This window comes from Falco punctatus (genome assembly GCF_963210335.1).
Source record: "Falco punctatus genome assembly, chromosome: 6".
Lineage (NCBI taxonomy): Eukaryota > Metazoa > Chordata > Aves > Falconiformes > Falconidae > Falco > Falco punctatus.
In genome coordinates, this window is record NC_137585.1 from 13,262,632 (window position 1) to 13,276,716 (window position 14,085).

General features: G+C 47.1%; 1 protein-coding gene and 1 pseudogene across 2 annotated transcripts; both read left to right on the top strand.

Moving 5' to 3' along the window:
* Window positions 1–4,646: 4,646 nt before the first annotated feature.
* LOC308065550 (polycystin family receptor for egg jelly-like) lies at window positions 4,647–6,343 on the top strand (the record flags this gene model as incomplete). Its single annotated transcript, XM_080391609.1, has 1 exon — window positions 4,647–6,343. Exon 1 carries the CDS (start codon window positions 5,621–5,623, stop codon window positions 6,341–6,343), a length of 723 nt encoding a protein of 240 aa, XP_080247735.1. The 5' UTR covers window positions 4,647–5,620.
* Window positions 6,344–6,446: 103 nt separating this feature from the next.
* LOC308065551 (polycystin family receptor for egg jelly-like) lies at window positions 6,447–11,696 on the top strand (annotated as a pseudogene). The gene has a single exon. The product of its transcript is annotated as a polycystin family receptor for egg jelly-like (transcript).
* The last annotated feature ends 2,389 nt before the right edge of the window (window positions 11,697–14,085 follow it).

The window sequence follows — 14,085 nt, forward strand, 5'->3', positions numbered from 1 at the left end:
ATATTTGCCTGTCAAAATTTATTTATTTATGTTCATAAATAAACAGTGGTTCAGTTAACCGTGGTCTCCACAATCCTGCTTCATGGCCTGGGAGGGGGTTAGTCGGCTTCTCCGCTGTAAAGCCGTGCCCACACACTAGCCGCAGGCGAGGGCAAGATGTCCAGGTCAATTGGGAAGACTGGTCAGCTTGGTCAACCCCCCAATTCCTTACTCATAAAGCTGGGGGCATCCTCCAGGTCGTTCACTTTGATCACAGGCAGACTGCAGAATTGTTCTTTTTTTCTTTATTTTGTTTAAATCTTGCATTTTCTTCGCCATGCGGAGAGTTTATGGGGAGCCTTACGGCTGATGGGATAGCCTGGCCCACCGGCCCCCAGCCCGTGGCTCCTGGCTGCGATGGGCACGGCCTGCCGGTACTGTTAAAAACGGTAGTAATAAAAATACAACGGATCAATGGTTAATCTCTTCTCAGCAGGCCTCACGTCTGGGATAGTCTGGGATAGGTTTCCTCGCAGCTGCAGCATCCGGCATAGCCCTCTGCCACCAGGGTTTTCTGCTGCCTGCTGATGGCTGAAGTCCTGTGGCAGCCTGGCTTGGACGCTCTCCCAGTTGATAAGAAATTTAAACATCAGCTACAGCAAAGGTTGTTTCAGGCACGAGTCCCTTCAAATCACATTTTCTTACTTCCCCCTGGTCATACCTGCGTCAGCGCAGCATCGAAGAGCTTACAGGCTGCATTGCTAGTCGTGGACAGGACAAGTCCAGCATCCCGCCAGGCCTGCACAATAAGCAGATACAAACCCGCCCATTTTACACACTCGTTTTCCAGACTACATCAACAGGTTCTCAAATTGATGGTGTTCTGGCATTTTCTTCAACTATGCTTTTTTTTAAAAAAAAAAGAAAAAGAAAAAAAAACCAGAAAAGCTGAAAGGACAATGCAGGCAGACACACAAACCTTTTGTTCAGTTGTATTACATCTGAAGACTCAGTTAGTTGGGGCTAGCAGTGGGAATAAAGAAGCAAAAAATTATAAAGTGTAACAGAAGGTCTTGATGGGCTACACATCTCCTAATGAGACCCATTCTTAATTCACTACAGCTCACCTTTAGGCTAGTCCCACTGCTGCAGACACACCTCGTGTGAAGTAGAGATACGGTTAAATAAAATCCCGCTCTTTTATAACTGAAATCAATACCTTAAGCAACTTGCAGGCCAAACAGCCTGGCAGAGCAAGTCCACTAACCAGGCCACTGGACTTAAATCAACAAAGAGGCTGGACCACAGACTGGTACACAAGCCTTACAAAAAGCAAGAACATGGCCATTTGATAAAGCTAAAATGCAAAACAGAATCAGGCTGCCATAGTTTCTTAACAAGCTACGCAACACTGACCAAGGTGCCACATCTCCTTGCTGACTGCTGGAGAACAAAAAGAGTTCATTAGGCAGACGCACAGTTTACTCAATGCTGGAATTAAGCTGCAGCAGCTACAGCACCCTGTTCCACGGTTGTCTCCATGACTGCTCTCCTAAGTAACTCTGGCGACAAAATCAAAAATCCAATGCCTATTTCAAAATGCGTAACTTGCTCATGTGGGTGCCTACAGCAAACAGGCATGTCATCTCCTGTGGCTTGCAGGCCTCTTCTCCCCCACGGGATGGCCACACAACCACAAAGCCAGTCATCTCACAAGCCGAGGTGCTTCCCTTGGTAACCTATTCAGGTATTTAGAACAACGCTTGGGTTTATTTCTACTACGTACTCTCCACTCAGCATTCCTACACTGCATCCATCACCGCTTCTAAGACTGTGAGCTTCTCAAGCACATTTACATTCAGCACCCCATATACATCTCTGTTTAAGCATACACACATTTGAGGAGCTGCCCCAATCACTTCAACATCACTTTTATGCCAGCACGCGGAATGTACAGCATCACATAAAAACAGACCGGGGGCAAGCCAATTCAGACTCCTCCTAATGGGGGACTAGTCCTTGTGGATGCTGCAAGAATTCAGCTTGTGTCTCATTTCACAATTTAATGTATTCCCGAGCTCTAATGACCCAACTGTCAAAAATTTTAAGTCACCAGGCAAAGCCATCTTTGTCAATATGTCCTAAAACTTTCACACTGTGATTGGATTAAAGGCTCACGTTCCAACGGCTCAGGCACTAGAGCGTTCAAAACTACAAGCCTGAAAGGCTAGACCTGAAGATAAAATTGCACGGGTTTTTTACCATTCATACTACATCCAGAAACAGCGCAAAGAGAAAAGTCAGGAGGGTAGTGAGGTAAGGCCTGCTACCTTTCAAGGTACCCTGCAAAAGAGGCCAGGAACCACCTTCATCACCAGTCATCAGAAACAAGCTCCATTTCAAGCAGCTCTCTTTGCCACCGCCGATTTTGCACAACAGCTCAAGGTACTTGCCAAACAGAAAATGTCTTCCCATTCTGAGACTTGTTAATGCTAAGATTCATAGGAACAAAAAGGTCTGTGCATAAGCATCTGAACAAAACAGCAGACCAAGGGTTAGGAAGGCCTGCACCCATCACTAAGGACTCTGCTGATCTAGTTGAGGTACATGCTACTTCGACCCACTCTAGAAAGCCTCTGCTCTGCCAAGGCTACAGCCCACATAACTCACAGCTCACTGCAAGACTCCCACTCTGGCAACAGGAGGATGGCAGCAGGAGGATGCATCCCATCACGTTATGCCACTACTCCTCCTGTTAGCACGCCAGGACAATGGGCTGCAGAGAACTAACGCTGTAACAGCTGCTGACTCCTCAGAGACATACCAGAGCTGCTCCAAACCCAATTAGTGCTGTCAACCAAGCACCAAAGAGCTACTGGGAGCACAGAAGAGCCAGTAACCCTTGTCCTCTGGGCCCTACACAAGCAGTCCTGCCCAGGCTGCTTGGAACACTCGTCTTGGGGCGTGTCTGTACTCAGGGATCACACTGTGACTGAGGAAACCCACGGGACAAGGAGAGCGAGTAGGTAAAAATCAGAGCGGAGGGTTACTACCAGAAGGTAAACTACCAGTTACCCTTCACAGTATGGCGGCCATTGAGTTCTGTTACGCTCATTTCCCATAATCCTCCTCTCCAGTTGCCAGGTGCGGAACCTCCTTTGTGATGCGCCTTGGAGACAATGCCGTCGCCTTGGCTCTTCTAACCGCTTCTCGCCACAAAGCCTTGACCATTCTCCTGCTACGACTTTAGTCCCCGAGATCCGGTGACTATCTGTAGGGTTTGGTTTTTTGCTGAGGGCTGCTCTTAGCACGTCCTCCGTTTCTCCAGAGCTCTGGCGCTCATGAACCTATGACACTCTGAGAAGACCTTCAAGACTTCTTTTTTTACCTCCCCCTGCCTAATTAACTACAAAACGACAACAAAAGGAGCAACCGGGAGAACCACCTTCAGCGGGAAGAAAGCACAGCAATTACTCAGCCTGCGCAGGCACGGGGTGGCTTCCCCGCTCGGAGCAAAGGCTGCGAGGCCTCGTCGCCATTTGCAAACCCCAACGGCAGCCTCACCCCACCTGAAACCCGGCCGGTAACGGGCTGAAGGAGACGAGCGACAACAGGAGCCCCGCCAGTGGCGCCCTCCCGCCAGCCTCAGCCGGCTCAGCTCCTCTCCCTGCACAGACCCAGCGCCGCCAGCAGCCCCTCTCCCCGCCCGCCCGCCGGCCCAACGGCAAGGGCGCGCACCCGCCGGCCCTGGGCGCCCGGCAGGGGCAGGGGCAGGGCCCGGGCCCACGGGCAGAGCGGCCACAGCCCCCGCGCTCGGTCGCTGCGGCGGGGCCAGGCCGGGCGGCCAGGCAGGGCGCCCGCCGTCCCGCTCCGCCTCAGGCCAGCCCTCACCTGGCAGTCCCTCAGCGGCGCCATGAGACCCCGCAGCCGCTCCGCTGCCGGCGGCCCCGCCCCAGGAGGAGCCGGAGCCGGGGCCGGGGCCGGGGCCGGGCCGCCAGCGGGGCCGAGCCGCCAGCGGGCGGGGCCTGCGGGGAGCGCTGGGCCTCGCCCGGCCCCTTGCCAGCGCCTGCCTGCCCTCCCGAGCCGCCGGGGGCCGCGGTGCTGCCGGCCGCTATGCTTGCTGTCGGTCCTCGGCCCCGAAAGACTTCTTTCTTGTGGCGCTGGGTATACCTGTCAGCAAAACCAGAAACGACAAGAACGCCTTAACAACAACGTAGCTTTAAGAATCTGGCATTCGTTGTTGCACCTCTGGATGCTCAGGGGATCGTTCCGCCTCAGGTGCGTGCCCTATGGTTCACTCAAACGACATTATATAGGCTACACTGAGGATTATGCATTACATTTCTCAGAAAAATCAAACATACTCATTCAACAGGCCGTACTATGGTAATGAAGCATCGCACATGCTCCTTACAGGGATCTGAGTCTTCTGCGAGGACTCCGACCATAGTCAGGCCCTGTAGTTACAGCTGACCCACCGCTGAGCCTTCATTTAGTTCCCCTATATGCAGAGCCCAAGGAGAGTCCAAGTCTGTTTCATTAGCTCCCTATACAACAGGCTCCTCACTGACTCTGAGCGTCAAACGATTTTCTTTCCCTCTCGTCACCGAAATCCGGAATCAAACCTCTCAACACCAACGCAGTATTAAGAAGCAGGCCCTCCTTTACTGCAGCACTGGGTGCTCGGTGGCATCTCCATAAATCGAGCGCACCTGTGCAGATTGCACTGTTACATTTATACACAAAATTACAAGGTCATACGCTCCCAGTTACAATGACTGGTTGGTAATTTGCATATAATTATAATATGTGGTGTGTCATCCTCTTCTGTTACTAGGCTTGCGCAGGGGAAGGGTCTTCACCTGGGCAAGGGTCCTCTTGACCTGCGGGTGTGCTTTTTAGTATTACAAAAGTAAGTTTTGTTGCCAAGTTGGACGGCTAGATATCGGCCTTGTCAAGCTGTCCAATAACTTATCCTATACCTATGCAACAGAACCTACGTGCTCTGGTTATGGTCTAGAGAGTAAGGTTATTATGGTCTATAGAATAGGGACTTCAAGTCACACAGTCCCGGATAACAAGCAGCATAGGAACTCGTCCGTCATTGGTTAAGAAGTGCTAACCTCATTCTAACATGGAGGTTAACTCCTAAAAATCAGAACGCTCCTATAGCTAACTGTCTCACAAACACAAAATATAGAAAGATTCAGTAAAACTTTCAGATAATCTGCAACCCTCTTAGCATAAAATTGCATAGGCAGGGTTGGTTAGCAGTCTCTCCGTAGCCATTACACCCAAACAAACAACAGAGCCACAAAGCTAAAACAGACTGTAAAAGAAACGCAGTTACAAAGGTAACCCACATGCGTTCTGCTGTTTCCACAGCTCGAGACCGTGCTCGCCAGCGGTGCCGGGAGGAGGTTCTGGTTCCCCTGGAGAGCGGCCCCAGCCACTGGGACGTGCCAGCCACTGGCCTCCTGCAGCCCACGCTCCAGCAGCAGTGCGCCCACCTCCGCTGTGGGCCTCAACGGCAGCGGTCTGCCTTCTCCTCCAGCTGCTCGGCTGCACAGCGCTTACAGTGCAATGCTCATCTGCGTCATGCACTGTACCCAAGTGCTTTCACCACCACGTGAGCGTCAACATGTTGTATGTCTTTTATTTCACTGTTGCAATAACCCCAATTAGGACCACAACAGTTCTCAGAGGCTCAGATAAAGTTTACGTTCAGATCGAAAGCACTGATCTAGTGGCAAATATTGCAGGAGGCACGTTCTGCACAGTAGGATTTTATGATAATTGGACTCTTGATGGTTCCGCATCCTGTGATCCTGATTCACAGGAAGGACTACAGGGAATCACATTTACTTGGTACTGCACTAAAGAGGTGTCAGACTATAAAATCATGAAAGTCAGCCCGGGAAAAAGCTGCCATCCATCCCAGAGGGATTTGAAATGGTTAACATCCTCAGGTCCAGTTCAAGCAATGCCACCAGAATCCCTCCCAGGAAATGCTTTATACTACTTCCGTCTAGTGATTCAAAAGGATGGAAGGAAGAGTTATGCTGACCAAACTGTAGATGTGCAGCCTGGCTCCCCGCTCCTTCTGGATGTGGCATGCCTGGAAAACTGTGGCACCACTCCAATTCCAACAGAGAGATTTACCTTGGCTGGAAAATGCCTGAATGGTAGAACAAATAGCCAGCCAGTCCACTACTGGTCCCTTTTTTTAGAAAACACTACAGAAATTAGCTTTGACTGGTCTTCCGGAACCTCAACAGGGAGGTCTGGGGCTTATCTGTCTATACGTGCTCTGACTTTTACAAAGACTGCACATCGATCCTACGTACTTCTATTTAAAGTATAAATTATAAATCATTTATATTTTATTTTTATATTTATTTATATAAATATAAATAAATTATATTCATAATTTATATTTATATAAATATAAGTAATAAAAAATATAAACTCGGGATGGTAGGTCCTCAGTCTACAGACATGCATTTAAGGTAAATTCTCCTCCTAGGGCTGGCAAGTGTACCATCAACCCACACCAGGGCACAGCCTTTCTGACAAAATTTGTTGTTCAGTGCAGTGGATTTTCTGACAGCGATTTACCTCTGACATATAAAGTGATAGTAGCTTCCGATGCACCCAAAACTGCCAAAATAACTTCTGTGGCAGAAAATACATTTGGCACAATTCTGTACTTTGGTTATCAGCCTAAAACTCCCCCATCTCTTCTCCCAGTTGGAGTGCCCTCTCAGAAGTACACCTTGACACTTTGTGTTCAAGTCTGTGATTCCCTTGGGGCATTTACCCAAGTGAGTTTATATGTCCGTGTGCAGAACCCAATTAACAGTCGACCACTAGCTGTTGTATACCATGAACTGCTGGCCTCAGTAAGCAATTATGTTAGAGATTATATTAGAGCAGGTTATTTGGCTTATCTGGTAGCCTCAGTCTTAAACTATATTAAAGCAGCACCAGCTCGCCACCTCCCTAAGGCTCAGTTTCGGGAAAACCTGGTTAAAACAGCCCTGAATATTTCAGTTGAGAGCACAATGGAAATCAACCAAGTAGTTGCTTCTCTTTCTCAAGCCACAAAGGAAGCTGAGGAAGTGAATATTAGATCACAAGATCTTGCCATTAGGAAACTGACAGAGGTGACGGGAGTGCTGAAGATACAGAGGAATGAGAGCCGTTGGTCTGAGGAGGCAGAAATTCAGACCAGTGGAATACCAAGATGCTTGTCCAACATCCTGAGAGCTGCTCTTCTGCATTGCAGGAACGTCAACGTAAATGGAGTTAAACGAGTCTTCTCCATCACGGAAAATTTAACGGACATAGTTTTCCAGGGCAAAGTCCCTGGAGAAACAGAGACTCAAATGGAAAGAAAACACTGGAATATCACGCTGAAGAAAGAGGAAACCTGGAACGTTGCAAATGCTTTCTCTACCAGCAACACTTGCAGGAATTGCTTTTATCTATCACTGAGAAAGGGAAAGTATTCAGGATTGCCGCATGATGCCGTGATATCCACTGCTCTTTTTGAGTTCGACGAGAACCCTTTCCCTTGGTTAGGTCACACATCAGAAATCAAAACAATGGTCCTGGGGTTTAAAACGGCAGAGAGCAAGGCTAATGGAGACCTACTGGGGATCACGCCTGAAGGAGCAGAAATTACTGTTGCTAGGAAAGAGAAGGAAACTTCAACTTTTCAGTTAGCAATGGGACCCGGTAAAACACAAACTTACACAACTGGAGGATTTAGTTTTGAAGTCAACAGAAACACCAAGAGCATATACATCCGGATCCTGACAAAATTACAAGTTACTTTCAAGGTGCTAGCATTTACAGGCACCAGCGTCACTCATGCTCATCCCACAGCCTCGTTTGCTGCTTTTCACAACATGCCAACAGTGGCAAGTGAAAATGAGACAGCTAGCACTGACTGTAACATTCAGGCTCCCTATATTATCTGTCTCCCAGAGTCACTGTTGACAACCACAGCTCAAGGAAGCGGTACAGACCCTCACAACATCTCCATTGTCTTGCTGACATCGTATGTTGTAAGGTATCGAACGCAGAGGCTGGTGAGCATACATGTTTTTAGTGATCAGTGCTTATTTCTGGACGGGGTTCAAAGTCTGTGGAGAGAAGACGTGTGCAGGCTTGGCTCCTTGACTGACTGGCAGAGGGTACACTGTGTCTGCAAAATGAAGCAGAGTCGCAGAAGTCTGACAGTTCACGCTGCGTCAAAGGCGTCCACATACGACATCAGGTTCCTGGCAGCCAAAGTAATAGCTACGCCCAACGCAATAGATCTGGGAAAAATCCTGATAGCAGATATACCTCAAAACCCAGTGACATTATTAACGGTGCTCTTTATTTTTGCCGTCTATTTTCTTTTGTGCCTCCGGGCCGTGAGAAAAGACAGGGCTGAGAGGGACAGGAAAGACAAGATTATCGTTCTGCCAGACAACGACCCCTTTGATAAGGGCAGATATTTAGTCACTTTATACACAGGCAGTCACTGGGAAGCTGGAACCACAGCAGATGTCTTTCTTCAGCTCATCAGCCAGAATGGCAGGAGTGATGTCCATTGTTTACGGCACCCACATTTTCCATCTTTCCAACGAGGAAGCACCGATTGCTTTCTGTTGACTACCAAGAAAGACTTGGGAGACATTTCTTCCTTCAGGGTCTGGCATAATAACAAGGGCCCATCCCCAAGCTGGTTCCTAAGCAGAGCCAAAGTTGAGGATATGTCCACCAGGAAGACCTGGTTCTTCATGTGCCGGAAATGGCTCTCTCTTGACAAGAGTGATCATGTACTAGAAAGGACATTTTCCGTCACAGACCCCAAGACACCTCTGCTCAGAATCGACTATTTTTCTATTGATTTTGCCAACAGCCTGAAAGAGGGCCATCCGTGGATCTCTGTTTTTTCTGCCGTTGCCAGTAACGCTTTCAGCAGGCTCCAACGTCTGTCTGCCTGTTTAGCAGTATTATTATTGAACTTGCTTGTTGGCATTATGTTTTTTAACGCTGACGAGGATGAAGAATCTCCAATATACCTGCAGTATTTGAAAGCAGTAACAGTAGGAATTGAATGCCTTTTGATTACCAGACCTGTGGAAATTATTATAATTGCCTTACTGAAGTATTCCCAGAAGAAAGCTTCTCCTCGTGGTGTGGCTCAGACGGAACCAAAGGCAAATTCACCCCTCCTGTCCGGAAATCTGAAAAACTCGGAGGAAAGTTTGCAAAAATTGTACCTTCCAGAAACTTCAGCACAACTGACGAATATTCATCTGTTGGAAAACCTTCCTGGTCCCAGGAACTCACAGAGCCTGTCATGTTCCAGAAAGACAAGAAGCGAGGGAGATCCCCCAAAGTGGAGTAATCGCACAGTTTCTGAAAGAGACGCAAATGGAATTGGAGCAGAGGAGCAGACAAGAACCACAAATTCCCCTCCAATGGCTAAGGCCTGCCAGAGAAGGCCACCATCAGACTCCAATTTTAGTAATAACTACACAGAAGAAGGGGGCAACTTGCAGAAAGAAAGCAAGCCACTAAGCAGTGCCTTCATGCTCTTTCGCAAGAGACCACGCATAGCTTTTTGTTGGTGGTGCAACTATGCCTTGTGCGCACTACTTACAGCTATAAGTGGGCTATCGTCGTTTTTCATTGTGTCCTATGGTTTGTCTTACGGCTATCAGACTTCACTAGAGTGGCTTTTAGCATCTGCAATCTCCTATATTGAGACCGTTTTCCTTGCAGTTCTCAAAATAATTTTTTTCTCAGCTATGAGTACAATTCATCCAAAATACTGTGAAAACATCCCATGGTTAAATCATTAAAAGTCTTCTGAGAAGAAGCTGGCTACAGAAATGATGAAGGCTGATGAGATGAGAGAGAAGCACCGGAAACTTGCTAAACTCAGAGGCAGCAAGCAGTATAAACCTTTAGATAATGATGAAATTGCAAACATGCTGAAAAGGGCAAAAATTAAAGGCAAGGCATTGACTTTTGCCAAAAGTTTCATCAGTCATCTTGCCTTTTTAACACTGCTGTTAAATTTTGCCTATTCCACTGAGAACGCCAACAGTTTCCACTACAACCAGTTCATCCATAACCAATTCTCTCCACGACTCGCCAGTGCAGATAAGCTAGAACATATCTATGTGTGGGTGAAAGACTCATTCTTGCCTTTGATCCACAGTGACATTCAGCCAACCTTCCTTCCCGAGAGCTGGTCCAAAATCATTGGTTTGCCTAGGATGAGGCAACTGCGGGCTGAAGGTACCGAGAAAAAATGTTCCCGTCCTCTCAGCTTTGCAAATAACTCTGTGAGCAGTGAAAGCCACCGTCTTCGCAAATACGGCCATGACATACCAGAGAAAGGTGACTACGCTGGCACTTGGACAAAGGTTGCCAACCCGCCTGTTTCCAAGGATGCCAGCAGTGACGGTGGCTTCACTTACCAGCGAAACAGGACTCCATGGATGTATTATTTATATGGAGATTTGCACACATATGGACCAGCAGGATACACGTTTTACTTTTTCCCTGAAGAAGGAAGATCTAATTCAACAACAAGGCTGGGTGCTCTACAACAGAGCAACTGGCTTGATGAAAAGACATGGGCGGTGATCATCGAACTAACTACATTTAACTCAGATGCAGACCTCTTTTGCGCCATCTCCATCATATTTGAGATGTCTCATTTGGGGATCATAAAACCAAGTTTGTCAGCACACTCTTTTGCACTCCCCATTTTTCATCAGCAAACTAAAGCTCCAATGTTTGTGTTTGTAATTGTTCTTGACTTTATGCTCATTTACATTGCAGAAGAGCTTCACATCATAGGCCAGGAAAAACCTGATTACATTAAAAACATTTCCAATATGATAAACTTCAGCCTAAAATTAGTATTCCTGTTCCTTGTTATTTTAAAGGTCATGAAGTTCAAAGTGGGAGCTGATACAGTGAACTTCTACTTCCTTCACCCAAACAATTTCATTCCTTTACATGCAGTTGCTCATTTAGATCAGATTTTAAGGATTACTATGGGCTTTTTAGCGTTTTTTTTTCATTTTGAAAACTCTGAAATATCATCACTTCTTTTATGGCGTGCCCCTGGCACGAAGATGTATCTTGGCAGCCCTTCCTGGAATGTCCTCAATGGCCCTCATGGTGGTGGTTTACTTCTTTGCATTTATGGCTTTTGGCTACCTTGTCTTTGGGCAGCATGAATGGAATTACAATAGCACGATTCACTCAGCTCAGACCATATTCTCCTGCATCTCAGCTTTCAGAAATACTGCATTTTCATCCACGTTGCTGGATGGGGTTTTTTTCCTAGCCTCTTTCATGTTGGCGATGACCTATGTCTTGATCAGTCTTTTCCAAGCTGTTATTATGTCTGCCTATGGAGATGTGAAACAACCCGTATATGAAGAACCACCTGAGGAAGCACAAGTGGTTACTTTTGTATTGCAAAGGCTCAGAGGGATATTTTATCTTCTGATCTGTAAAACATCCAGAACCAGCGAACTTGACCTTTTCCACAGTGAACTCTACGGGAAGACTGAGAGAAGACACCAGCGACATTCAGGGCTCAAGATCAGAAAAATAAATGGAAGAAAAATGGTTTATCTTCTCATATGAACAAGAAAAGGTTTAGTATTCAAGACCACCTTTATCTTGCAATATTTGCCTGTCAAAATTTATTTATTTATGTTCATAAATAAACAGTGGTTCAGTTAACCGTGGTCTCCACAATCCTGCTTCATGGCCTGGGAGGGGGTTAGTCGGCTTCTCCGCTGTAAAGCCGTGCCCACACACTAGCCGCAGGCGAGGGGAAGATGTCCAGGTCAATTGGGAAGACTGGTCAGCTTGGTCAACCCCCCAATTCCTTACTCATAAAGCTGGGGGCATCCTCCAGGTCGTTCACTTTGATCACAGGCAGACTGCAGAATTGTTCTTTTTTTCTTTATTTTGTTTAAATCTTGCATTTTCTTCGCCATGCGGAGAGTTTATGGGGAGCCTTACGGCTGATGGGATAGCCTGGCCCACCGGCCCCCAGCCCGTGGCTCCTGGCTGCGATGGGCACGGCCTGCCGGTACTGTTAAAAACGGTAGTAATAAAAATACAACGGATCAATGGTTAATCTCTTCTCAGCAGGCCTCACGTCTGGGATAGTCTGGGATAGGTTTCCTCGCAGCTGCAGCATCCGGCATAGCCCTCTGCCACCAGGGTTTTCTGCTGCCTGCTGATGGCTGAAGTCCTGTGGCAGCCTGACTTGGACGCTCTCCCAGTTGATAAGAAATTTAAACATCAGCTACAGCAAAGGTTGTTTCAGGCACGAGTCCCTTCAAATCACATTTTCTTACTTCCCCCTGGTCATACCTGCGTCAGCGCAGCATCGAAGAGCTTACAGGCTGCATTGCTAGTCGTGGACAGGACAAGTCCAGCATCCCGCCAGGCCTGCACAATAAGCAGATACAAACCCGCCCATTTTACACACTCGTTTTCCAGACTACATCAACAGGTTCTCAAATTGATGGTGTTCTGACATTTTCTTCAACTATGCTTTTTTTTTAAAAAAAAAAGAAAAAGAAAAAAAAACCAGAAAAGCTGAAAGGACAATGCAGGCAGACACACAAACCTTTTGTTCAGTTGTATTACATCTGAAGACTCAGTTAGTTGGGGCTAGCAGTGGGAATAAAGAAGCAAAAAATTATAAAGTGTAACAGAAGGTCTTGATGGGCTACACATCTCCTAATGAGACCCATTCTTAATTCACTACAGCTCACCTTTAGGCTAGTCCCACTGCTGCAGACACACCTCGTGTGAAGTAGAGATACGGTTAAATAAAATCCCGCTCTTTTATAACTGAAATCAATACCTTAAGCAACTTGCAGGCCAAACAGCCTGGCAGAGCAAGTCCACTAACCAGGCCACTGGACTTAAATCAACAAAGAGGCTGGACCACAGACTGGTACACAAGCCTTACAAAAAGCAAGAACATGGCCATTTGATAAAGCTAAAATGCAAAACAGAATCAGGCTGCCATAGTTTCTTAACAAGCTACGCAACACTGACCAAGGTGCCACATCTCCTTGCTGACTGCTGGAGAACAAAAAGAGTTCATTAGGCAGACGCACAGTTTACTCAATGCTGGAATTAAGCTGCAGCAGCTACAGCACCCTGTTCCACGGTTGTCTCCATGACTGCTCTCCTAAGTAACTCTGGCGACAAAATCAAAAATCCAATGCCTATTTCAAAATGCTTAACTTGCTCATGTGGGTGCCTACAGCAAACAGACATGTCATCTCCTGTGGCTTGCAGGCCTCTTCTCCCCCACGGGATGGCCACACAACCACAAAGCCAGTCATCTCACAAGCCGAGGTGCTTCCCTTGGTAACCTATTCAGGTATTTAGAACAACGCTTGGGTTTATTTCTACTACGTACTCTCCACTCAGCATTCCTACACTGCATCCATCACCGCTTCTAAGACTGTGAGCTTCTCAAGCACATTTACATTCAGCACCCCATATACATCTCTGTTTAAGCATACACACATTTGAGGAGCTGCCCCAATCACTTCAACATCACTTTTATGCCAGCACGCGGAATGTACAGCATCACATAAAAACAGACCGGGGGCAAGCCAATTCAGACTCCTCCTAATGGGGGACTAGTCCTTGTGGATGCTGCAAGAATTCAGCTTGTGTCTCATTTCACAATTTAATGTATTCCCGAGCTCTAATGACCCAACTGTCAAAAATTTTAAGTCACCAGGCAAAGCCATCTTTGTCAATATGTCCTAAAACTTTCCCACTGTGATTGGATTAAAGGCTCACGTTCCAACGGCTCAGGCACTAGAGCGTTCAAAACTACAAGCCTGAAAGGCTAGACCTGAAGATAAAATTGCACGGGTTTTTTACCATTCATACTACATCCAGAAACAGCGCAAAGAGAAAAGTCAGGAGGGTAGTGAGGTAAGGCCTGCTACCTTTCAAGGTACCCTGCAAAAGAGGCCAGGAACCACCTTCATCACCAGTCATCAGAAACAAGCTCCATTTCAAGCAGCT